The following is a 27,025-nucleotide window of genomic DNA, read 5'->3' on the forward strand; positions in this document are numbered from 1 at the left end:
GAGTTTGCCTAGTGATCTTCTTGTATTTGACTGGTGCCCAAGGGCTCAGCTGGATGGTAGACGTCACACTTCTCATGTAGAAGGCTCTGAGTTTGATTCCTGGGCCCACACATAATCAAAATGCCTCTGATTAAGAAAAGTAAAAGGAGTACTTTTCCACTGTCGATATCTCAAACATTGCTCAACTCTGTATATTTCCTTCACAGTACAGCATGCTCTTCAGTCACTGATCCCTCCCCAGATTTTCAGTTCCTCAGAGTGAGGTCAGACCTAGGTAGGCCCAATCACTGGCAGCTTCCAAGTCAGATGGTTTGAAAATCTGCCAACAAGCTAACAAGCTGTCTACCAAGTGTCTTCATTCATCAGAGGCTCATTGCCTCAGCAAGAAGATAGACAGGTGGTGCAGAGCTCCTGCCCGGATTGATTGGAAAGGGGAGAAAACCTGTAAGTATTTAAGGAAATGTCAACTAAACTAAAGGGAGAGAGGGGAGCTTCATCAGGGGAGCTGGATCTCACTCCAGTTGGCCTGCCACAGTGGGTCTCTGTAGATCGGTGGAGGCTGGGGTCAGGTGGGGGTGGGGTGGAGAGTGGCGGCTCTGCATGGGGGAGGAAAGTTCTGCTCCCCTCCGTGTTTTGGTGCCACTCTGTGTTTTCTAGTATGGCCTCCATTACTTAAATGTGTTTGCGGGAAGTGCAACCAACAGAGAACTTGTTAGTACCCTCTTCCTGGGCATCTGGAATTTGCACTCCACTAGCTTTCAGAAAGTGCTAGAATCAACTTGCTCCACAGAAGCCATGAGACTGGACTATACTGTGTTCACTCAGTGTAGTTAAACTGTAGCAGATGTGGCTGTTGTAGGAGTTAAGTTTGAACAATGGCCCCTCATCCCTTCCCCTCCCCCTCCACCTCTCCCCCACATCCCTGCTTTCTTAGAGATAGCCTCAGGCTCTCCCTTGGGGAGACATGTGTGTGCCTCCCTTTGGCTTGATGGCCTGCACTCATGCATGAACCTGAGATCCCTGCTACTGCAGAAGGACATCTTCCTTTTGAGCTCATAAATCAAAGTAGGTGTCCAGATTCCTGCAGGGCTGACTGGGGGACCTTGGAGGTGCTCAGGCCCATCCTGCCACCCAACCCACACCTAAAGCGCCCCTGCTCCACACCTCGCCCCCCCCCCCCCATACCTTCCTTTATAGACTCCATAGCATGCAGTGCACTCTCCCTTCCCCAGACCTCCAAGCTGTCAGGAATTCTCCCTCTTCCTTACGACACTGGTGTCATATATACTCTGTTTTTTTTTTGTTGTTGTTGTTGTTGATTTTTTGAGACAGGGTTTCTCTTTGTAGCCATGGCTGTCCTGGAACTCACTCTGTAGACCTGGAGGCTGGCCTCAAACTCAGAAATCAGCCTGCCTCTGCCTAAGTCTGCTCTTTCTGGCCTAAAATGACTCTTGTGGCATCAGAGAATGATCAGTGTTTTTTTTTCAGTAGGCTTGGGGTGGGGGATTTTTCCCACCAGCAAATTCATCTACCGTTTTAGTTCATAATAAATGCTGGACAGAGACCACTGAAGATTTCTATTTTAAACTACATCTTCTCCGTTTTCAGAAAAACTTATATTTTACTTTATGTGCTCTTCTCGTTTAATTTAAAAAAATATTTTATTTTATGTGTATAGGTGCTTTTCCTGTATGTCTGTGTGGTGCATGTGCATGAGCTGTGATTCTATCCCCACCTTAATACTTTTGTTTAGGAATAAAATATCCAATGTCTTGAAAACCAGAGTTCACAATTAGTGTTAAATCAAGGGCCTAGCGGCAGCCTGAGAAGAAAGCCAAGCTCCTCCAGAGTGGACCGCCTTCCTGCTCTGACTATTGGAAACACTGTTCTGGGAGGTGGGGACCAACTGAAGAGGAGGGAGATCTAACCATGCCTACTCCCTTGAATCCTAGGGCCCCACTCAATGCCATCAGGTGCACACCTACAGTACCCTCCTCCACAGCTATCCTGGACCCTTAAACAGACCCTTAAGCAGAATGTAGCCCAGGCTGTCCTTGAGGTGTGACCTGCGTGCTGTCTCTGACTGTGAGTTATAGCCAGGTCCCACCAAGTCACATATAGTAAACCAGAGCACCTGTCTGGTTGGGACAACTTACAACAGTAAAGATTTCCTTTGTTCTTCAGATTTCTCTATGGCCTAAGATGACAACCAGGTCCTCCCAGCAGTGGCCAAGGTCCATAAAGGAACTGAATTTAGTGAAAGTAGCAGTTTCTGCTGTCTGCACCTCGGACTCTCGAAGCCACTGCAGCTGCTCTAACATTTTCACCTCCTCTGCCAAAGAGAAAGCTCATGAGTAATACTACTGTTTCTCAGATAAGCCAGTTGCCTCTGAGGGCTTACAGGCTATAAGAATACCAGAGGGCCTTAAGAGAGTCCATGACTAAGCAATAAGTGGTGAGGTTCTAAAATGGCGGCTTTTTCATCCCCTTGCTGATCTGAGACCAAACTTCAGCTGCTTAAAATGGAGGCCAGGCAAGCCTTTTCTCCTGACAGTGGCTGCCCCTACTGGTGAGCCAGTCCAGCAGTTCAAGGCCAGAGTAGCCTGTATTTTTTTGATTGACACATTAAAATTAAGGAACATGCTCTTTATTTTATCATGGTGAATGTACACAAAATCCCATGGGCTAGCTTTAGAAATACGGTACATTATTGTGAGCAGTGTTCATCCTACTGTGCTGTTGAACACCAGATGTGATACCACTTTAAGGAGAATATTGTCTACCCTGTTTCTACTCCTCTCAGACCCTGGTAAGAGATATTGTTACTTGCTTGTGTGTTTACAAGAGCCAGTGCATGAAACACACTGACAGGTTTCTCTACTGACTTAATAGGACAATTCAAGCTGGATTAAAAGTAGAAAAGCAAATTGATTTCACAACAGTTCCAGGGCAAGTTAAGCAGTCTCAGGGAAGAAGATCAAAGATGTCGTGCACAGGCTGTGGCAGGGAATGTTTTCTCAAGTGTGCCCACCTGGCAGGGGAGAAGGTTGCTACAGCTGCCAGGAAGGCCAAACTGGGCTTTTGGTGCCAGAGCTGGGGTGGTGGGAGGTGTGGGGTGTGGGCCAAGTCGGAGGCTCCAAGCAAACATACATCAGCATCTATCAGTGGATGAGTGTGGAAAAATTGTGACACACACTCCCATACAAACTGGAATACTAGGCACTAGTAAGATAGGATGGGGCGATGTCTTTTGTGACAACATGGGTGGACCTGGGTGATACGCTGAGACAAACTAGTCAGGCATTAAAAGTCCAACATATTTCATCAGCTGTACAGGGGATTGCTAAAAGCAGACAGGAGTTTAGACTACTTTCTTGGATTTAGAAAGATTTTTTAAAGCATGATGTAGAACTTGAAATTACAATGAAACTACTCCTTTAACATATGAAGAGGTTTAAAAATCTCCCAAGATTTACTTACTATAGGGACTGTGAGGAGAATGAGGAGAGCTCACAGGGGAAACTAGATTGCTCACAGGCACACATGGCTGAGAATCGCTGGAGCTGGAAAGGAGCACATGAGAATACATACATACATACATACATACATACATACAAACATACACCCATACATACATACACATGAGAATATACACACACACAGAGGCCGATAAAGCACTCTTACAGGTAAAATACTTAAGACTAAAACAATAGTTTCAAAGTCTGTTGGAGCTGTAAGTACTCACCCTTCCAGAAGTCACAAATGGATCCATGAAGCAGAGACTTGCCTCCTGAGTTCTTTCAGCAGTCACAGCAGTGCCCTCTGCTCTTCACTCACAGTGCAGTGCCTCTCAGCAGCAGGTCAGAAACAAGCACTGCTGCCTTGATGCTGAGAGACCATATCCACAGCACCGCTGACAGAGCCATGCTCTGAATTCAGAATTTTGCCTGAATCTTGCCAGCAAATCCTATAGAAAGAGGTTATGAAAAAGCTGTCAGGAAACTTCTAGAGAAGTGAGAGGAGGAAGCAGGCAGTTGGGAGGTCTCTTCTCAAAGTAAGCTGCATGAGGACCAGATCCTGTAGCTCTCTGACCTCAAGTTTGTATAAACTTCTTGGCAGTCTTAGTTAGGGGACTTTTTGGTGAAGAAACCTTTGGGATATTTGGCCTGTTAAGGTGGCATGAGATAGGTTAAAGACAGACATGTGGTCCGAGTTGTTTCTTGTGTTGAGAGAAGGTTTACCTTGTCATCAGCTTGGGGACATTTCAATGGTCACAAATGTGTCATTTTTACAGGGATTCTTACAGCTGCTGTAAATATTCACATAAATATTTCTTGCAACTTGAATGTAGACTGTCCTTTCCAGCGTGGGGATATGTGGGTAGGATGGGAGCATATCATTCATATTTTACACTTCCAAACAGCTTTGTAGTAGCTGTACAATTTAGCTTTAAAAATGTGTTAGTTCTATGTCAACATCTACATCCACATCAGTGGATCACCCTCCTGTTAGGCAGACAGTGACTTTACTCTTAAATTTAGCATGATTTTTGCCCAAGACAAGTTCACAAACATTCTCCCTCAGTTTTCTAAAAATCAAAAGACTTGTAATATTAAGCTTTGTGCTTGGGTCTATATGTCTACAGATGGACTGTAGTTGTTTGTGTCTGTTTTTTTTAGCAGACAGATTGCAGGGTGTTTCAGTAGCAAGCACTGGAGAGACACCACTCTTTCCCTGTTAAAAACTGTTCACCGCCTGTGTTCGATGTCATTCTGGAGTCCAGATTTCTGCTGTGTTTTTTCAGTGTTGACTCTGCTGATAGCACCAGGCTTTCATTCTGTTCCTACGAGTACATGAGGCATTAGATAGATTAGGCCTTGTGATCTTTCTGATTGGGACCTCTTCTTTTTCAGAATATTTTTGACTATTCTGTATTCTTTTTAATTTTCATAGTACATCTCATATAACTTGGTGCTATGCTACTTTTTTCTGAAAGCAACCACCTCTCAGGAATATGTTGCACAAATATGCTTGTTCAGGAATTGTTGACATGAGCAATTTGGATTGTTCCAGTTCATTAAGTGCTTAGAGCTGCCTTGATTTCTTTCTTTTTTCCAAAATGTAACCTGTGTGAGTGTTTGGCCTGCATAGATATCCATGGATCACGTGCATTCCCAGTGCTCACTGAGGTCAGGAAAATTGTCAGAGTTCCAGAATCTGGAATTACAGAAGTTTGTGAGTTGTTATATTGGTGCTAGAATTGAACCCAGGTCCTCTGCAAGATCAAAAAGTGCTCTTAACCATGAAGCCTACTTTCCTATTATTATTTCTTTATAGATTTACATGTAGTTTTCTTGTTATGCTGATTATGAACACCTTACTTTTAGGTGTGTAATTTTATGGTTTTTTGGCATTACTGTAAAGAGCACTGTCTAAGATATGAATTTCCACGTGACAGGACAATATAACCTATTTTACCATGCTGACACCACTCCTGCCACTTAGTAAACCCATTTTGTACATCCAGCAGTCTTTTGTAGATTTGTTAGAATTTTTATGTAGATAGAACCATGTCATCTGTGAAGAGAAACATTTTCACCTGTTTCCAAGAAGTGTAAAGCTTCTTTTGTTCTTTAAGAATCTCAGTTTATGTCCGTGGCTGCTTGCCTGCAGGTTTGTGCATAACATGAATGCCCAGTGCCTACAGAAGCCAGGAGAGGACAATGGATCCCCCGGAACTGGAGCTGTGCATTGCTGTAAGCTACCTCGTGGGTCCTAGGACTTCAATCAGGTCCTCTGGAAGAGCTGGAAGTGATCTTAACAGCTGAGCCATCCTCCAGACACCTGACCCCATTTCTTTGTCCTGGCGAGGACCTCCTGAGAAATGTCTACCTGGAGTAATGAGCAGACATCCAGCTCTTGCTCCTGCTTGCTGGGAAAACATTCACAATTGCACTATTGTCAAAGAAGCAGACTGCTGTTGGGCTTACAGTTTTGTTTTTAAGGGATAACTTTTGTAGAGTTGAGGAAGTTCTTTTCACTTCTATTTTTCACATAATTTTGCTGTCTTTATTGAAATATTTCTAATTTTTCTCTTTTCTTATTTTGTTAATACATCTAATTACATCGATGTTTTCCTTTTCTTCTAATGTTTCCATAACACCTATCCATGGCACTTTTTATGGAGTCAAATCCAGATTTTTGTTGTTTGCATTTCACTGAGATCTCCACTTCCTCTACTTTCACTTTTTCATGATTCACCCAGAATTCAGTGACCAGAAGATTCCATGGCAGAAGCTCTGTTTCCATCCTCTCTACATTTCTTCCTACCATGGTCCTTCTTTGTGGAGCTGGGCCTTCTCCAAAAGATTTGGCAGAAACCTTTCAGGAACTTACAGGCAATTGTAAAGTGGGTTTTGTCATAAATTTATTTTATTTTCCTTAAGAAATTATTTGAAATTGGCACTCTTATATTTATATTTTATAGGTAAAATGCTCCAAGATCCCTCCTCTGCTAAACTTTACTTCTGCTATGTAGTGATCATGGTCCTCACTGTAGCTGTAGTTGCTCTTTCTGTTGCATTCTCAGGTAAGTGACTTATTATCCAAATTCTGTGGCATTCTGTTCATATTCACATTGTCAGTTATACTTACTGTCCACTGTGAGTCAGGCATTGTGGGCAGGGCTACAGAGAAAACACCCTGGGAATTCCTGTTCTCTGGGATCTTAGGTTCCAGCAGGAAGATGGGTGAAGGAACACACAGGCTGTGGTGTGCACAGGAGGCCAGGCTCAGCAACCCTGGGAAGATGACACCCAGCAGGCTCTAGACAGAGGTGCAGTAGACACTGGTCCACTTGGGGGAACTGTCCAAGGCAGCGAACAAGGAGAGGAAAACTGCAAAGAGGACCTTTAAGGAAGTGTGAGGACAGAGAAGAGTAACATGGTCAGGAAGACACATGCCGTGACCCATGGGTTTAGTTACTGGGCTCAACTTCATTTTGAAAATATTAAATGGAAAGTTTCTGAAGTAATACATTTATAGGATTGTAGTACCACACAGTGCAGAATACTGTAATAAAATCTTTTACTGTCCTCTTAAGTGTGTGAATCATCCTTTAGTGCAACGTGCCCACTCTGTATACACACTACCTACCCCAATGTTCTCCCTGCAATCTCCATTATTAGTCTGACTGTAAAAGTAGGTGTCCCTACAGAGTGCTTGCTGATATAGCAGCCCCTATTGTAATAAACAGTCATCCAAAGCACAGAAAGTGATGGTATTGTAGAAGTGCACTTCCTGGGAGCCCTGACAGTGAGCACCTGAGAGAGAATGGGATACAGGTCCAAGGTGGGCAGCCTTTAGACAAAGGCCCATCATGCTCAGGACAGCATTCCTATAGATCAGTTAGGAAAGCTACAATCAAATTCCCAGCTCACAGCTGAGCTCAGGAGGGTATTCCAGAAAGAGAAAAGTGATGCTTATTGTGATTCTTTCTATTGTCTACATTTTAGTGAGAACGACTGAACAGATCTCAAGCAAAATTAATACCTGTGCTGCTTCCCCAAACAACTGGACACTATTTGAAAAAAAATGTTTTTATTTTTCTGAAAACTCAAGTGACTGGACATCCTGTCAGAACTTCTGCAGGGAACAAGGTGCCCAACTAGCTCGATTTGACAACCCAGAGGAGCTGGTAAGGAATGGCAGGGATTGGTTTGTCTGTCTGTCCTGTTGAGTAGTGCATTGCCTTCACATGGAGAGGTTACAGATGAAGCGTGAGGACGGATTCCTTCCCTACTAAGCACATAGAATCTCGGGGGCACGTGTGAGTGTGTGCCACTTGCTGATGCTTGACTTCTGAGTGGAGTCCTGAGACATTCAAGAAATATTCTCTAATGTATGATTATGGTCAGCAGGAAAGACAGATATGTCTATTTTACTGAGATACCTGGTGGTCTTGAGCTTTTTCATATAATCTGGTACATGTTGCATAATAATTGCAATGAAATGTTAACCCAGACCTATTCTGGCCACAGAAGAATGCGTTGCTACATTTGGTACTTTAAATCAAATTAGGTACCTTAGAATTTCAGATGTCAAGTCTATCCCCTGGGAACTGGTCACTAGTACAGCTCCAAACTCTGTGACCTTCACTTGCGTCCTCCTGTGATCTCTACAGGAAGCTGTGGAGTAGAGAGACTCCAGGATCATCTGAAAGACAGACACTTACATTCTTGGCTTTTTGTGTTTTATTGCAGAAGTTCCTAATGAGATACAAAGGAGATTTTAATTACTGGATCGGCCTGCACAGAGAGTCGTCAGCGCACCCTTGGAGGTGGCCAGACAACACTGAGTATAACAACACGTATGTTTTCACAATGTTTTCCCTTCTACTGTGTTCATGTGTTGTGATGTGTATGTGTTGTGGCTAGGACGGATAAAAGTGAGTGTCATGTGAAGGCAAATGTACTTGGAAGGAAGAAAAAAAATGGACCCTTGGGTTGGAGATGTGGCTCAGAAGTAGAATGTGTCCTTCTATCCCACAGCCAATTCCCAGCAAACTCGACATCCTGACACATTTCCATCACCTGGGTACTCTTCCATCTAGTAGCCATCATCCTGAAGCATTTCCATAGTGTTATGTCACTCCAAATACTTAGTATGATGATGGCATCTGGGGTGGATGTTGTCTGTTATCACCACTTGAAAATCTTTCCTTGGTGATAACTGCTCTTCTGTGATGTAGACAGAACTGGTGATGGCCAAGGGCCCTGAAACCCTAGGACGCCACTTCAGAACTGCAAGCCTGAGGACTGATGATTATCAGTCCTCTGTTTGCATGGTTTTACCTGTTCACATAAATAGAGTTCCCAGGGACATAGAGAATCTCCCCTAAAGTCTCGTTATCCAAGAGCACAGGACACAGCTCTTGAACGTGAGCACAGCCATTGAACAGATCCATTTCATAATTAGGGAGATCAGTCATATCCGTAATTAAAAACCTTTCCGCAATTTATTAAGTGATGCATTTCCTCCCACTTTTATACATGTGTCATATGTATCAAGAGAGCATTGAAAATCCCCCTTGTGAGGCCACCCACTGCTGCAGTTCATCTGAACATGGCAGCAAGCATTGGGCACACGACACAGGGTTCAACAAGGATGAGTGACAGAAGTGTGGGGACCAAATCAAATCCTGAGAATGTAAAATCTCTTGGTGGAAAACTAGTGCACGGGGTTCCAGTGGACTGTGCTTCTGATTCTTATCATAAATAAGTGGTGAAGATGAGAGTGATATGATTGCAGGAGTGAATGCACTGGCAGACTCTACAGACAACTTTTTTTTTTCTTTAGGTTTCCCATCCGAGGAGATGGAATTCATGGTTTCCTGAGTGACAATGGGATCAGCAGTAGCAGGGACTACATTAAAAGGAAGTGTATTTGTAGCAAGTCCATCGACACCTTACAGAGCCAGTAGACCTGTACCTGGGAAGAGAGCATATCACAGCACATCCTGAGGAACACAGCATGTTATCTACTGTTGCAGCCTCATTATGATCTACTAAAATTATCATCAAAATCCATGCATAACGCATGGTGACATCAACGATGACAACTCTCCTTGAGGACTTTTCATGTGTGTGCTTGGGAGATCATTAATTTAATTCTAAATTAAATAGGCATTTGAGTGGTATTGATACCTTAAATAAACTAAATCACATCAGTATTAATAACATCTGCTTTTTTCTTTTTCTCTTTTCTTAATTATTTTATATACTTTCTGAATGTTGTCTCCTTCTGGACCTGGTTCCAGAGTTCTTCATTCCATACTCCTTCCCCTTTACTTCAGAGGGGATGCTCTCCCCACCCCTGTTGGGAGCCATGATGGGAGAAGCTAATATGCTAGCGGGCGATAATTCTGAAATGCCTGCTTTGGATTATTATATAATCTGTGACAGGTGAGCCCGCATTCAGCAAGGCTGTGTGGGACTAATTTTAGGAAAGATTCCTGCTATTAATATGCTTTTCCTGTTATTATTAAACATATATAATACTCAATAAGTAATAGCATACACCTTTGGAGAAGATGTCTGCAGATCCACCAGGATGTACTTTCTTTCTTTCTTTCTTTTTTTTAAAAAGATTTATTTATTGTTATATGTTAAGTACACTGTAGCTGTCTTCATTACAGTTGGTTGTAAACCACCATGTGGTTGCTCCGGTTTGAACTCAGGACCTTCAGAACTGCAGTCAGTACTCTTAACCACTGAGTCATCTCTCCAGCCCGAAGATGTACTTTCTTATAGTGATGCTCTGTAGACAAATAGGTGACTTAGGTTTTAATGATGATCCTATAAGAATTCCTAAAATTATATCTGTGATATTAAGTTCTTTTATAATGGGACTGCTACTAGGATCTTTTTCTGATAGTCAAGACTGCAATGAGAACTCTGCCAGTCTCCCAAGTGCCACAAGTTAATTGCCCTTAGATGGCAACCAGACTTTCTCCTACTCAGAGCACATTCCAAGAGGTTGTAAAACAATTAACCAAAGGTCATAAAAAGGGAACTAGGATTTATTATAGGTGTTAGGACAGAAAATAAAATATTGACTGGGTTTATCTATACAAAATTTCACTTATAACTTAGTTATGGTTTTAAACTTTCTATAACCTGTAGAGAAGACAAATGATAGCTAGATAATTACTCCTAATGATATGCACGTAAACATTCTCTGTTGTAAACTTCTGTTTCAATTTATCACTTGGTATTTTGTGTGAACTTGTGATGAACTTTGTAACACGTGATCATGTATTCTGAAAGATGTTTAAGGGCTGAGGACAAGAAAAGTCAGACCAGAAGAATTTAGGTGAGAGGAACAGAGTTGAGAGAAGAACTGAACTGAGAGGTTTTAGTCAGAAGAGAAAAAGGTTAGAAGGAGAATGCAGAGTGGAATAACTTAGAAGCTCTAGGTAACATAAAATAACTAAGAGAACAATGTGCAGGAGGCAGAAGGAAAGAGGAAAAAAGAAGATGTTACAGAGAGCAGAAGGAACAGGCAGGCTTCTCCTTACCATGGGACAGCACTGGTCCCATGGTGAGGACAAGACCAGCTCAGTCTCATTAAGAGAAACAAAGCCTTTTATTACAAAAATGGATTTAGTTCACTTAGAATTAAAAGGGCGGAAGCTTTTTCTTTCTTAATGCAATACATACTGGAGGCCATTTTTCATCCAGAATGAGTGAGTTCTTTCTGCACCAGTGCTTGGTCTTTTGCTCCATATGCATATGTAAGTATGGATGTGTGTATAAGTATGTAATTGTGAGAATGTATGAATGTGTGTGTATAAGTATGAAATTGTGATTTTACATGTAAGCTGGGCCCAACTGTCTGCGTGAAAATATGTATGTTTGAAGTTATATGTACGAATTTACGTGAGATTATGCCTATTCCTTATGTAGACGTTTTTCTTTCTGCAAGTGTTATTCTCCTCTCCTGGGTCTGTAGAAGTTTATTGCTCCTAACTTCCCCCTAGACTGACAAGCAAGAGGCACCTGGACAACAGGGAAAAGGCTCCAACAACTAATCCTTTAGTTAATCTCCTGCTGTTTTAGGATGAGGTGTTAAATGCCTGAGACTGCAGTCTCTGGCTTCAGAGGAACACAGTAGGCAGGCCAGCTACATTAGCCTAGTAACTTATATTTAGATAAATAAACTTTATTACACAGTAAACCTAAACTTTCTGTAAGACAAAGTCTTATCCCCATTGTTGGGGTTTTGTCTAAGCTCCATCCCACACCTACCTGGCAATAGCCAGATATGCCTTGCCCCAGAGATCTGGCCCACTATAAGAGGGGCTACTTGCTCCTCCTCTCCCTCTTTGCTCTCCTGCTCTCCCACATTCTCTCACCTCTCTGCCCCTGGGGCTCTTCCCCCCTCGATGTGGTCATGGCCGGCCTCCTCTCTCTCTCTCTATTCTCTCTCTCTCTCTCTCTCTCTCTCTCTCTCTCTCTCTCTCTCTCTCTCTCTCTCTCCCTGTCTCTACCACTAACTCCCATCCCCCCTACTCTGAATAAACTCTATTCTATACCATGTCTGTGTGTGTGTGGTCCTTCAGGGGCCGAGGTGCCCAGGTAAGGGCCCACCTGGACACCTTCCTCCACGCTGCCTAGCCACACTCACCTAACCCCCTATACTTCCCCCTTTTAAGCCCTTTCATCCTGGTTCCAAAAGTCCTTTCACTTGGTGCGTCAGCTGGCCGGGAAGGAGAAACACCATGGGATATTAAGCCTCTTTCACTGGGAAAAGATTGGGTAAGTCTTACACCCCCACTGGTCAGAGCAATAGTCTCTGTACTTCCTGCATTTCCCTACAGGACCGCCGCTGTTCCCTCCCTCCTTCCAGGTGGAACTCAGCGGCAGCTGAGGCAATGCCCCTAGATGCAAGTGCCACCGGGCTAGGCTATCTAATTCACCCCTGTGTCTTATTGCTAGGATACAAAACAAGCTAAACCACAGCCTCACAGAGGTCTCTTGCGCACGTCCCTGCTGGACAGCAGCATTTATTCTACTGGTTCCCTTTGTTTTTCATGGTGGCTTGGCAGCCTGCGGGGCTCATGGCGTGCTGGCCACAGTTGTGGTAGCTCCAGGGTGCCTCAACCCGAACGATACCTTCCTGTTCCCCGCTGCCAAGCCCCGGCCCTGGCTGAGGTTGCCAGAGCGGCCTCCGCAGCCCACTCCAGACCCCCTCCCTTGCCAGAACTGCTGCTGAAGCTGCCGCTGCTTCCACAGCAGCTCCGCCCCTCCCGCGCAGTTGCTAAGATACGAAACAAGCTACTTCCCAGCCATTGCAGGCTACCTAACTTCCAACTTCCACTGCTGACAGGAAGTTCCACCCTACACATGCATGATCACTAACTTTCCCTGCTACAGCTTTTCTCGCTGACAGTCTGTACCATCAGAACTGCCACAGGTTCTGGTAGCGCAACTGCTACTCATGTGCAGTCTCTCCAGGCTCTCAGAATCGGCGATGGCTCCTCTGCTCTTAGAGTCCACCGCAGCAAGCCTGTACTCCTTTCCCGTTGCTGCGCCCCACCCCCCACCACCATACTGTCCCACTCTGCTGGCTACAGCACAGATTTCTAGGGCCTTTACCTACAAAAGCCTAGCCACAGCCCACGCCCATGCCCAGCTCCACACTGGCTGCTGGGATGCTCCACCAATTCTACTACCCGATTCTCTCACAGCTCTACTGCTTCTCCCTACCACCCTGTCTTCCCTCTTCTTCACTGCTCGGTCTCCCTCCCACTACTCTCAATGTCCTCTACTGTTAATACAGCAGGCCATGACTGGTCTTGCAGCCACGCACAGGTAGGGGAAGCAAGGTTGGGGGACTGGGTCCCACAGACAAGTGGTCCACACTGGCTTCCACAAGTATGTGTGCTACATGTCAGGTTCTTCCCTCTACCAGATTAGAAATTTAAATAAACATTAACCATAATAGTAAATAACCCTTAGCTTTCAAGTGAAGTCTGGCCAACCTCTTTTGGAATGAAGGGTTTCCTCTCATGCCTAGCCCACACTCCTGCTTAGGACTTCTAGACCCACCCTTGGGTGTATCCTAATCCGAAAGTGATCCTGAGTCTCCCTTTGGCTTTTACAGCCATCCACGAAAATCCTGGTTCAGGCGGAACGCTTCCTCCGGCTATTCTAGCCCCAGCTTCCAAGGGTCCTCACGATGGTCTGGGCTCTTTGGCTTAGCTGCCTTTCAGTTGTTTCTGCACTCTTCAGGACGCTGAGTTTGCAGTTAACAACTCCCTCCCCTACCCAGTGGGTGCTCCTTGTCTTCGACTGTATACTTTTAAAATTAACAATCTGGTAAACGATAAAGAATCTGAACCTCACCTATTCTGTGTTCCCACACCCTTAACTCATTTGCTCCTATAGCCTGCGTGCTCAAGTTGATGTTAACGAGCCTAAATCTGCCTAGACAGACTCACTTTCTGTCACCACAATTTAATCCATTGCTGCCAGCTTTCTTACTCTGATCCTAGCATCTTTACTAACCAAGGCAATATACTTTCCTCTACCTATGCAACCTGTCAAAGCTACTTAAGATTTCCATTCCTAGTCTCTCTTTAACTATCACTCTCCTATCTTGCACTCAATCTTGTCAGAACTTTGTTATTAGATTTAAGACAGACAGAATTCCCAAAGCCTGACAGCTTCTCCCAGGAGGTCTCAGAAGAAATATGGACACCGCCATAGGATGCTGCCTGAAAGAGTGTAGTGGACAAAACCAGATACCTTGAGTCAAATGACTTAGCTAAACAAAGGTAAGCCATTTCTCATGTCATGAGTATCCATTCCACAGAGAAAAAGCCGTGCATCTTCTGTGCTTGAAAGCCAGACTGACAGCCAAAGCCGCCATGGAGACCAGAGACCACAAAGAACTGCTGGCTACTGGAATCTGTCATTCTTTAATAATATAACTGCTAAGTTATTGTTTATTCCTCAGGCTTCTGATTACATTGACAGCTAGACAGTTATCTCCTTACCCAAACTCTGTTTCCATTAAATGCTTCATATTTCCTCTTCTTGCTCTGTCACTGTCCCAGCCTTCAATTCTATTCCTTCTGATCCACAAAGGCTCATCTTAAAGACTGTTCATGTGGTTAACTCATGTTGTTATCTCTTTAATAAACTTGTTAGCTACAGGAAACCTACCCAAATCTACTGCTCATGGACCAAGTAGGCTCCATCCAGATAAATACATTTGCTCAAGTTCCCACTTTACTACCTTTCCAAAGGGTGGGAGTCCTCTGGGTTTCAATTGTACATCTTAAGAAAATTTTCCTTTCTCCCAAATGTACTTAGTCTTATTCCCTACCTATACTAATGTGTTCCAGCATCTTGTTAAGTCCAGGCCCTTGCCATATCCAGGACAACTCCAGAGAAGCAACCTTCAGATGCTCCAATCTCCTCTCTAGCTTCTCCAGACGCAGACAGCTTCTACTGGACCTGTTCTCCTGACCTATCTTCAAATGGCTCTACAAACCCTGGACAGCAAAGAATCAGCCAGTCCTCCTGAGACTGGACAATAACCCTCCCCCCCCCCGTACCGCTTTTTCTAGGTTCCCCAGAGACACGCTACCCCAATGTCAGCATGAGGCAACCAGATCTCAACAACGACCCTATTCCTGCTTCGCTGTATTCGCTGTCACTTCTTTTCTTTTTTCTTTTTCTTTTATTAATTAACCAAACATTGGGGTATGTTGGGGTTTTGTCTAAGCTCCACCCCACACCTACCTGGCAATATTCAGGTATGCCCCGCCCCAGAGATCTGGCCCAGTATAAGAGGAGCTACTTGCTCCTCCTCTTCCTCTTTGCTCTCCTGCTCTCCCACACTCTCTCACCTCTCTGCCCCTGGGGCTCTTCCCCCCTCCACGTGGTCATGGCCGGCCTCCTCTCTCTCTCTCTCTCTCTCTCTCTCTCTCTCTCTCTCTCTCTCTCTCTCTCTCTCTTTCTGTCTCTCCCTCTCTCTACCACTAACTCCCATCCCCTACTCTGAATAAACTCTATTCTATATTATGTCTGTGTGTGTGTGGTCCCTCAGGGGCAGAGGTGCCCAGGCAAGGGCCCGCCTGGACACCTTCCCCCACGCCGCCTAGCCACACTCACTTAATCCCCTATATTCCCCCCTTTTAAGTCCTTTCATCTTGGTGCTAAAAGTCCTTTCACTTACCCCCTCCACTACGTCAAGAAGAACTAAGAAGAAAGAAATACCTCTGCTGGGGCTGGCTCCTGGCACCCCCCCCCCTCATCCCTTCACCCATCCCCACCCTACCCCACCCCTTCTCTGGGGCATTAGGTCTCTACAGGATTAGGTGCATCCTCTTCCACTGAGGCAGACAAGCGAGTTCTCTGTTCTATATGTCATGGGGGCCATGGATCAGTTCATGTGTCAGCTTTGTTTGTGTTGTGTTGTGTTTGTTTGTGTTGTGTGGTGGCTCAGTCTTTGGGAACTCCTAGGTGTCCAGTTGTTGACAGTGTTGGTCTTCCTGTGGAGTGGCCATCCCCTTCAACTGCTTTAACCTGTCCCCTAACCCTCCATAGGTGTCCCCACCTCAGTCCAGTGGTTGGCTGTGAGTGTCTGCATCTGTCTCAGTCAGCTGCTGGTAGAGCCTCTCAGAGGACGCATCAGTCTGGCTGGTATGAAGTGGAACAGTCCTCTGAGGGGGGAGCGAGGATGATTATAGGAAAGATAGAGGAAAGATGCAAGAGACAGGTAATGCAGGTCCTTACCATGTCAGCTTTAAAGGCTAAGGTCTGGGGCAAGTGAACTCAGAGTGAGTGGGTTCGGAGTGAGCAGGGCTGGAGCTCTCTCCAGACATCTTTTGTCATCTGATACCATACCAGTGCCCACAGACTCTGGTTACCTATAAAAACCACTATGTCCAATGAAAGGAAAAAATAATCTAATCCTCTCTGATGAAACTTTATAATTCAGGATTAATTCTCAGCACACTGTCTTACCAATTTGGCTGTCCTGAAATTCTCTGAAATGCTCTGAATTTCAATGAGCTGGATTGAAAGTCAGCTTCAGTTCTACACAGACATTCACAGGCACAGAGCTGCACTTTCTCTGGCTACTCTGCACTGTGTCTCTTGTGCCTGGTGTGTTTGACATCAACCTCAGGGCGCACAGTGTGGGCTCTCAGGGAACACCCAGCCAAGGAGACCTGCACCCCGCACCCCTGCTGCTCCATGCCCTGCATGTGACCTGCGGAGTTCGCTCTGATGTCTGCCCTATTCACTTAGTGTGGTGACCTCTTTCATCCACTGCATTTTCTTCCTCCCCACTGCTGCTGCGGCCACCCCAGAATCCCTATTTCCTTGTCCTCGCTGCCCTCCTCCTCATCCTCTTCCCCTTCTTTTGAAGACATTTGTTGTCATTTCCTGAACTTGGCTTGACTTCATTTACTTTCTATAGGTCAGATAAAACACCAGGACCAAATGCAAGTTGGGGAGGAAATGGTTCATTCGCTTACCTGTCTTACTCACACTCCATCACTGAGGGATCAGAGGGCAGGATCCGGGAGGCAGGGACTCGAGGAGAAGGGAGGCCTTGGGGAATGCTGCTTTCAACCTTGCTGCAGGTGACTGTCTTCTCAGTGTGCTTTCTAATACTTTCTATTACAACCAGCCCTGGGGTAAAACCTTCCCAATATGCTGGTCTACCCCGCCCCCATCCCATTTATCATCAATCAAGAAAGTATTCTGGCAGGCAGGGTACACGCAGCCTGTCCTAATGGGGCCATTTTCTCATTTGATGTTCCTTCCCCTCAAAGTCCCCACCCCCCCAACCACTGTGTTAAGAGGACAAAAATATAGTCCAGCAATATTATCCCCTTGTCAGCTTGACACACAACACTAGTAAGCCATACTTTTTCCTTTCTTGTTGTCCTAAAGATTAATACCACAATATAAAATATAGCGTAACTTTAGAAGTCCCACTGTCATATATATATATATATATATATATATATATATATATATATATATATATATATATATATATATAATCACTTTAAGGGTCTAAGCTCTACGTAATAGTCCAATGTCTCTTTAAAAGTGTAAAGCCTCTCAACTGCGGCCATCTACAGAATCTAGTTCTCCTAACACATTTCTAGTTTCCTGGGTTCTTTTGCTGAGGACTCTCACTGTTCAGCTGGGAGGGCAAGCCTTCCTGTCTATGGTGACCAATGTGTTTCTGGCCTGGCTCACCAAGGTCCTCCATGTTGTAGACTATTAGCCAGGAGCTCAATGTTGCCCCCTCGTGGTCAAACCTCCCTATCACTTTGCTAAAATCTGTCCTGTACTAAGCAGGACCCCAGCATAGCCTGTGCTTCTGCTGCTGGCTGAGAGGGGCCAGGACTGTCTGAGGTTCATGCAGCTCTGCAGTTTCAAGATCTTCCCATTTTGGACGGCATACTCGAGTCCAAAGCTAAATATTTCTTTCTTCTTAAGAGGAAAGAATGCCCTGCACTCTGCTCAAGCCACTCAGAGTGTAAGCTCAGCCGCTGCTTCTGCTGTTTGCCTGTTGTGGATCCTATTGGTGAATAAATACATGTCCAAAGTCACGAATGTGCATCTGTTCTGTCTTGTATGCTCTGGGATAGTTTAGAATGCATTCCAACCTAATACTGTAAACTTGCTTAGAATATGATGAGATTGTGACGCGCACACATGTGTGCATGCATGCGAGTGTGTGTGTGTGTGTAACATTTTTTGTAACATACCATGTAGACTGAATCTTGAACTTTGTGCACAACATTGTCCTGTTGCAGTGTCAAAGAAAATTGGATGTGCTTGGCTATACCGGATTTGCACCCTAGATTCTCAGGTATTCAGGCTCAGGTGTGAGAAGTGGAGGCAGTGGGACCCCGTAGGAGGTCCTTTCTTGCTCCCCTCCTGGCTCCAGTTTCCTGTCTGGCCATGTGTTCCTCCCCTCTCAGGTGCTTCTCTCCCTAGGATGCTGGTTGCTTGAGCTCTTTGTCAGGGGCCACAACAAGAGTCCACCTTGTTTTGGATTTTTCTTCAAAATCACGAACAACACAAATCTTTGAACCACAGTGGAAGATGGGCTATTTGTGAAGAGAAATAAGGGAGGGGAATTAAAAAAATTAAATTAAAAGAAATAGGAATCAGAGATCCAGATATGTCATACATACAAATGTATATACATATGTATACATATGTGTATAACCTGGCCTCAATTTTTTTTATTTGATTACAGGAAATTCTTCACACAGAAACATTAGTAGGGAAAACTTTTTTCCATTTGTTTATCTCACTTTATTTTTATTTGTTTCTACTTTCAAAACAGAATTTTTCATTGATTATTGGGAATTTCACATACCCTGATCATCCTTACTTCCCAGTCCTCCCAGGTTACCTCCCTCCATCAGTGTCCTTCACCATTGTGGTCTCCCCTCAATTTTTTTTTGTCTGTATAGTCACTGCAGTATGGTCAAACTCCTGGTGGCCAGTTCCTTAAAGAAGAGTGAGCCCTTCCCCTCCCCCACACTCTCTGGTTGCCATCTATTTATTGAGGGCTACATTTCAGTGTCCCTATCACAATATTTTAAAGTTCTCTCAGATGGCTTCCTGTTTAGACTGTAACTTTTTGGGGGTATATGGGTGGAGGTTGGGGGTTACCACCCAACCTTTCTATGTCCCTCTTTCTCAACTGTGAGTCTGTAGTCATCAGTACCACTGCAGAAGAAGAAGCCCCCTTGTCTGCTACAGTCAGCAGAAGCACGGATCACGAACCTACACATGGTATCTGCTAAATGCACAGATCATGATGTCCACCTGGCCTGCGGTGTCAGCATGTGTCACAGACTCAGCATGGTCTCCAGGGGCAGTAAGGGTCCTGGGTCCCATCAGAGTCCTCTAAGGCAGCTCAGCCCTCAGACATGAGCATGGCCTTCAGTGGTGACAAGGGCCACGGGGTTCACGGACACTACAGCAGGCCCATGGACCCAGACTCGGCCCTGTTGGCAACATGGAGCACAGACATCAACCTGGCCTCAGGTGGTGGCATTACAGGACATGCTCAGGCCTTGGATATCCACATGGCTCAGCCTCTCTCCACAGCCTATGCACGACTTAGTTCCTCCATCATTCCCACCTCTCCACTGAAAAGTCATTTATCAAAATGGCATGGAAACTGCAGCACATCATTCAGCATCATATATATGCATGTATGTATGTGTATATATGTATGTATTATGTGTTTATATGTATGTATATATGTAAATATATACACATCTATTCATACATATGTCAATACACACATCCTGATTCATAAAACGCCCAGCACTGAGATACTCTTACTAGTTGAGTTGACTATAGTGGTCACATGGACACGCCTGACTTCATATGCATATGGCCATAGTCCTAGGTGGCCTCTGTTATATTCAGATGTCAAGGGCCCTGCAGACGCTGAGTGTGGGATGCTTGCTCTGCATAGGATGGATGCTGAGAGAGGTGACTGGATCAAGAGGGCTCAGCCTCTGCCAATGGCTTGATCCACACATGGCTTCCTAATTTACAGCCTTATTGTGGGGTGAGGCACCTTTCTGAGATGAGGCCTACCTGTTGGAGGATACGGGAGCCATGTCTATCTCACCTTTGGTGCCTCTGTGCTCTCTCAATCCCCCTGTCTCAGGGCAGCTTTGCTCTGTCACATGTTCCCTGCCATTGAGTTCTGCATCTCCATGGGCCGAGAAATAATATACCCATACTAACACTTCTGAAATGGAGACCAAAGAAATACTTTCTGTTTTAAACCTCTTCCAGATAATCAGAGATGAAGTCGGATTAACACATTGCAGAGGAAAACCAACAAGAAGCTAACATCGGAATCCATTTTTGAATAGCATTAATGTTTTAATACTTGCACACAGCATTTCAGAATCCAGAACAACACAGTATTAATATTCCAGAATGTATGCTCAATATAACTTTTTGAATCTTTTAAGGAACAAAGCTGTGATGAAAAGTGTTAATTGCCTACCTGGCAGCCTCTATAGAGTCACCCCTGAGACATGCCTCTGGGTATACTTAGAGTAACCCAAGTCTCAGAATGGGAAGGAGCCATCTTAACTGAGGACTGCACCATTCCTTACGGACTCTCAAATGTATAAATGGAGACAGCGAGCTGGACACGAGTCACTGACCCTTCTTCGCTGTGGTGGATTGTACGTGGCCAGCTGCTCCATCTTCTGCTGCTTGGACCTCTCTGCACTGAGGGGTTGTGAGCTAAAATGAACCCCTCCCTCCTTAAATCGCCTTCCTCCAGAAGGTCTTCTATCTCAGCAACAGGAAAAGAAAGGAAGACAACGACCTTGTATTGGTGAAACTGTCTGAGAGTTGCGTTTTGTCCACCTTGTTTCTCCTTTATGTTAAAGAAGAGAAAATTGTACCATTCGTTACCATGTTGCACCTTCCCTGGCAAGGAGGTGTAAATCCGGGTGTGGCTGGTTGTCCTGAGTTCGGTCCTGGTGGCAGGAGGTGTGTAGATGTGAAGGAGGCTGTTGGGCGAGCGCCAGCGGTGTGCAGGCATGTTTAGTGCTCCTGTTGAGTTTTGTTCCCCGTGTGAGTCCTGATGTCCTGGAGTCATGGAGTGAGTGTGAATGGTGTCAGTGGCAGTGTTGTGATGAGGTGTTGTGGTAATTTATTTTTGAGAGGTGTGAGTAAAGTGTTGTAAGTGTGCATGTTTTAAGGTTAGTATCAGTATCGTTGTGGTGTGACTGTGTGGGTGAGAGGAGTAAGTAGGCAGGTTGTGGGCGGTGACTGAGTGGCGTGAGCATGAGAGGAGGCGGGCTTTCGTTGTCCTGGGAGCAGTTTGCTGTGGTCGGAGTGTGTTTCTTTAAAAAGGCAGCAGGGGGCGATGAATTCATTGGTTGAATTTCTTGGAAAGCAGAAGCACCCAGGCAACCTATGTCACACACATGGACAAGGTTCAATTATGAAAATAGCAGCACACATTCTCGCCGGTTCTGGTGGCGCAGGCCGGTAGGATATGCTGAAGAGGTAGAGGCAGGTGGATCTGAGTTTGAGGACAGCCTGGTTTACATGTTTTTTTTTCCGCCCACAAACATTTTTTATGCGGCTCTAGAGTTCCATTTGTTGGTAGGGAGCAAGCTATATGCTTTTATTTTGAATGCATAGCTGAGGTATAATTGAATCTCTCAGAGATACCTTGAATTTTCTTCTTGTAAGTACCTACACATGCTGCGAGCACGCTTGCCACCGTCCTTGCAAAATACTTCTGCTGACCACAAATGAGGTGTGGATTCACAAGGGAATGCCTGGGTCCCTTCAGGACGCCTTATGAATATACAAATTAATGTAGTGGTAGGTGGAGTAAAGCCTTTGGTTCTGGATTTGAGTGAACTATTTCAGCAAAGTCTTTGCTATGTTTGGGTCCATCAGTCGAGGCTGAGAAATTGTTATGAGCCTGTTCAAACCTTGAAGAAATGTCTTCTCTCTGGACAGTCTGCACTTGGTGCTATGAAAGAGCTTGCAGCTGCTCTAATCTTGGTCCTGATACGCCTGGCAAACCTGGAGTTCTTACTTTTGATGGTGGTTAGCCATAGACAAAAGGGATGAGATTTATGTGTGTTGCCTGCCATCAGAAACAGCAAAGAGTAAGATAACTTTGGTAGTTGGAGCATTTCCCAGCCCCCCCCCCCCCCCATTAACATTGTATAGCATTTATATAAGGTAACTGGTGTGAGCTAGCTGTTGTCAGTCTTTCCTGGGAAGGTTGGACCCCTCAGCTCCTTCAGAAAATGAAGGCTTAGCATCTTGGAGAGCTTCTTCTCTGTCTACTGCTGCACCTACAGCCAACATCAATCAATCGTCCACGGAGAACCTTGCTGCTATAGACTTGTCGTGCCCAAACTTTGTTAATCAAGGACAAAAGAATTTCTCCTTTGGGGTTACAGTGAGCTTGTGGAAATAAATATAGATGAGAATTGTTTAACAAGATATTAGTCTTGAAAAAGAAACACATAATCAATAATTTTGTTGTAATTTCTCCTTGTGTAATGATTTTGACCTGTTTTTGAAGAATAGTTTTTTGTGGTGATTGCTTAACTTCTGGCTATGAGGTAACTTTCTTTTTAAACAGACAACTTTTTTTAAGGTGTATAAAAAGGGGTTAAGAGAAAAAAAATGACTGAGTCTGCTTTTGCTTCAAACACTGTGTGTGTGTGTGTGTGTATGTGTGTGTGTGTGTCTGTCTCTGTGTTTCTGTGTGTGTGTGTGTGCGCGTGCGTATGCATGTGTGTGTGTATCTGTGTTTGTGTGTGTGTTTGATTTCCCCCCTTTCTTTTCTCTAATTGCTGGCTGCATAGGCAGCAGCCTTCCTTGGTCACTATCTGAACTGACCCCTGTCAGCTGCTCTCAGCGCTGACCCCAATCACTGAGGTTAAACCTTGCTGCGTGCCTTGATTTACCCTGTGGTGTCAAGGCTGGCCTTTGACAACAAACTCAACAAACTCAAGTAGATATCTGACTGTGGTGCTCCTTCCAAACCACGGAGGGCTGAACTCAACCTGTGCTGAAAAGGGAGGAAGGAATGCTGCTTTGAGGGGAATGACCCAGGAATGGTCATTCTAGATGACTGTTAGAATGGATCAAACAGAGGAAAGGCAAACAGTACTTTCTGGAAGGACACCTGACTGCTTGGGGATTGTGGATCATACTGTTGGACAGCCAATCATTATAGTGGTGACAACTTTACTGTTTGGTCCCTGCTTCTCACAAACCACAAATACAGCTGTATCTTTCTGGTAGATACACACACACACACACATACACACACACACATACACACATGGAGACACACTGACGGATAGACAGACACAAAGAGATAAACAGAAACACACAGACACACACAGAGAGAGAAGGACAGACACACAGACATACACAGACACACACACAAACATGTTTGTCTCCGTCCCCTCTAAATGCACTCAACCTTCACGCAATGGAAAGTTCAGGCCCCTCTCTATTCCAATAAAGCAATTTCAGCCTGTTGGTACCTACTCTATTTCCCCTCCCTCTTCTCTGCCTGGCTTCTCCTACTGTGGCAGTGTGCTCTTCTGTCCAGTCCCCAGAGTCACTCCCCAGGGTGAGCAGAAGCACAACTCTCACTTCAAAGGGAATAAGAGTTTACTCTGGGGACACAATGAGTGACCACGCCCAGAAACACAGATGTAGATTACCCCAAATAGAACAAAGGAATCCATTCCTAAAGACACTTTCCAAGCACATTAGTGGAGATGTGGGAGACATGGTTACAGCAAAGTGGGCAGCCTTTGGTGCAGGCTCAGATGTTACCTGGTGATGCTCTCAGCTCCTGGATGGGTGGAAGCTATCTGTCTGTTAATTTATTCCAAGGAGAGCTAGTCTTCTGAGTTACTCTATGATGAAGGTAAGGGACAGAGAGGAGCAGTAAACAGCCACTGTGAGGGTAAAGATGGAGGGCGGGAGAGAGGGTCCTTTCCAGGGGGATCTGATGCTCTCTTTTGAACATCAGGAGTTCCAGGCATGTACAAGATGCATGTCCATATACACAAGAAAAACACTCATGTGCATAAAATAAATAGTTTCTTCTTTCTTTTTTTAGGGGTCTAAAGATGGCTCACAGGTTTTCAAACCTTCAATGGCCACTAAAGCTCTAATCAGTCAGCCTTTCAGAAGATAATGTGGAAGTTGCTGCTTCTTTCCAGAAACTTTCATTTTCTCGGGCTTGAAAAGGGCTCGCAATTAGCTTTCACCCTTTTTTGTAGTTGTTGTGCTTCTAGGTTGATTTCTACAGGACATCGATTTTCACTAAATTTCACTGTAATGAGTACATTCTGAAATTGGCTCATTTCACCTCTCAGATGGTGCTGAAATCCCTGGAGAAGTTGAGTCCTCACCAAGGCCCTCAAGGCAGCTGCACTGAGACCTCTTCTTTACTGCTCTCCCCTTGAGGAGGTCGACTTTGAGATCTGGGCAAGTCACCAAGCTTTTCCCAGGTCCAGGACCCCCGGGTTCCTCTGCTAAGTGGCCTTCTCAGGGCAAGCCTGACTCTTCTGGAACAGAGACAAAGTCTTTGTTCCTGAGAGCTTTTGGATTTTCCCACCCATCACAGTTTGACCCCAGGCTATCATGTGGGATGCTAGAGGCAGGAGGCAGGAGGTAGGAGGCAGGAGGCAGGAGGCAGGAGGCAGGAGGCAGGAGGCAGGAGGCAGGAGGCAGGAGGCAGGAGTGGGTAGCTGGGTGGGGGGAGAACCCTCCCATAGGCAAAGGGGAGGAGGAATGAGGAGAGAGGTTCATGGAAGGGAAATGAGTAATGGGGATAACATTTGAAATGTAAATAGATAAAATAATAGTAAAAAAAGGAATTGTTAGCAACAGTAAAGTTTTGGTGAAGCAAAAAAGAAAGGAGCCAGTCAGTACAGGAAAGTTGCATAAACCTAGTGATCTTCTGAAGTGCACAGAATTAGATTTGGCTGGCTCCCAACTGCACAGCTGAAGGGTAGACCAATGGTCACATTCTCATACATTCTCATGAGTTTGCTTACTGGCCTCCCACACAATCAAAATGCCTTCGTTTAAAAACAAATGAAATGTGCGCTTTTCCACTGTCGCTATCTGAAACATTTCTCAGCTCTGTTTATTTCCTTCATAGTATAGCATGCTCTTCAGTCACTGATCCCTCCCCAGATTTTCAGTTCCTCAGAGTGACGTCAGACCTAGGTAGGCCCAATCACTGGCAGCTTCCTAGTCAGCTGGTTTGAAAATCTGCCAAGAAGCTCAAGCTGTCTACCAAGTGTCTTCATTCATCAGAGGCTCATTGCCTTAGCAAGAAAATAGATAAGTGGTGCAGAGGTCCTGCCCGGATTGATTGGAAAGTGAGAAAACCTGTAAGTATTTAAGGAAATGTCAACTAAACTAAAGGGAGAGAGGGGAGCTTCATCAGGGGAGCTGGATCTCACTCCAGTTGGCCTGCCACAGTGGGTCTCTGTAGATCGGTGGAGGCTGGGGTCAGGTGGGGGTGGGGTGGGGGGGGTGGCGGCTCTTCATGGGGGAAGAAAGTTCTGCTCCCCTCCGTGTTTTCGTGCCACTCTGTGTTTTCTAGTATGGCCTCCATTACTTAAATGTGTTTGCGGGAAGTGCAACCAACAGAGAACTTGTGAGTACCCTCTTCCTGGGCATCTGGAATTTGCACTCCACTAACTTTCAGAAATGCTAGAATCAACTTGCTGCACAGAAGCCATGAGTCTGGGCTGTACTGTGCTCACTCAGTGTAGTTAAACTGTAGCAGATGTGGCTGTTCTAGGATTAGGTTTGAACAATGCCCCACCCCCATCCCTACATTCTTACACTCCCTTAGGGACACAACTGTGTGTCACCCTTTGGCTTGTGGCCTGCACTCATAACTTGATTCTGAGATCCCTTTGAGTTCATAAATCAAAGTAGGTGTCTGGATTCCTGGAGGGTTGCCTGGACGATCTTGGACGTGCTCAGGGACATCCTGCTACTCAACCCACTCCTAAAGTGCCCCTCCTCCAAATTTTTTTTCCCCTGAGATAGGGTTTCTCTGTGTAGCTGTAGCCCTGGCTGTCCTGGAACTGACTTTGTAGACCAGGCTGGCCTCAAATTCAGAAATCAACCTGCCTCTGCCTCCCTAGTGCTAGGATTAAAGGCATGCGCCACCACTGCCAGGCCTCCCTGTGACTTTCTTATCAGACAGCATGTGGTGTGCCCTGTGCCCTCCCTTCCCCAAACCTCCAGACTGTCAGAAATTCTCCCTCTTCCTTTTTTTTTTTTTTTTTTTTTTTTTTTTTTTTTTTGGTTTTTTGAGACAGGGTTTCTCTCTGTAGCCATGGATGGCTGTCCTGGAACTTACTCTGTAGTTCCAGGCTAGCCTCAAACTCAGAAATCAGCCTGCCTCTGTCTAAGTCTTCTTTCTCTGGCCTTAAATGACTCTTGTGGTGTCAGGGAATGATCAAGTTTTTTCCAGTAGGGTGGGGGTGGGAACCTTATGCTACCAGCAAATCCATCCACAGTTTTAGTTCATAATAAATGATGGAAAGAGAACATTTGAATTTCTATTTAAAACTGTATGCTCTCCATTTTGAGAAATATTTATATTTTACTTTTTAACTCTCTTTCCCTTTAATTAAAAACATATTTTATTATAAGTGTATAGGCACTTTTCCTGCATGTCTGTGTGCTACATGTGCATGCCCAGTGCCCACAGAGGTCAGAGGAAAGTGTTGAATCCCCTGGAAGTGGAGTTAGACAACTGTGAGCCACCATGTGTGCTAGCTTTAGAAATACGGTACATTATTGTGAGCAGTGTTCATCCTACTGTGACTTTGAGCACCAGATCTGAAACCACTTTAAAAAAAAAATAGTGTCTACTCTGTCTCTACTCCTCCTAATCCCTG

General features: G+C 45.0%; 2 protein-coding genes and 2 long non-coding RNA genes across 5 annotated transcripts in view; 2 read left to right on the plus strand and 2 right to left on the minus strand.

The window, feature by feature from the left end:
• Positions 1–173: 173 nt before the first annotated feature.
• Positions 174–25,420, minus strand: LOC127679271 (uncharacterized). Its single transcript, XR_007976714.1, has 2 exons — positions 25,325–25,420; positions 174–270 (listed from the first exon to the last, which is right to left on the minus strand). It is a non-coding gene; the product is annotated as an uncharacterized LOC127679271 (long non-coding RNA).
• On the plus strand, positions 347–9,724 carry LOC127679266 (C-type lectin domain family 2 member G-like). The gene is made up of 6 exons (XM_052174990.1): positions 347–444; positions 5,674–5,756; positions 6,488–6,589; positions 7,515–7,696; positions 8,262–8,368; positions 9,358–9,724. Exons 2-6 carry the CDS (start codon positions 5,687–5,689, stop codon positions 9,479–9,481), a joined length of 585 nt encoding a protein of 194 aa, XP_052030950.1. The 5' UTR covers positions 347–444; positions 5,674–5,686; the 3' UTR covers positions 9,482–9,724.
• The window catches only part of LOC127679263 (C-type lectin domain family 2 member G-like), a 470,764-nt gene continuing 444,110 nt past the window's right edge, over positions 372–27,025 (plus strand). Inside the window, exon 1 of one of the 2 annotated variants that reach the window (XM_052174987.1) lies at positions 372–444. The gene's annotated coding sequence lies outside the window, so the exon portion shown is untranslated. Of the gene's footprint in view, positions 445–25,360; positions 25,450–27,025 lie in introns of those variants that run through there. The other variant, XM_052174984.1, reaches the window with a different exon arrangement.
• LOC127679274 (uncharacterized) lies at positions 4,720–8,267 on the minus strand. Its single transcript, XR_007976720.1, has 3 exons — positions 8,084–8,267; positions 6,655–6,865; positions 4,720–4,843 (listed from the first exon to the last, which is right to left on the minus strand). It is a non-coding gene; the product is annotated as an uncharacterized LOC127679274 (long non-coding RNA).

Source organism: Apodemus sylvaticus, chromosome 2 (genome assembly GCF_947179515.1).
Source record: "Apodemus sylvaticus chromosome 2, mApoSyl1.1, whole genome shotgun sequence".
Classification (NCBI taxonomy): domain Eukaryota; kingdom Metazoa; phylum Chordata; class Mammalia; order Rodentia; family Muridae; genus Apodemus; species Apodemus sylvaticus.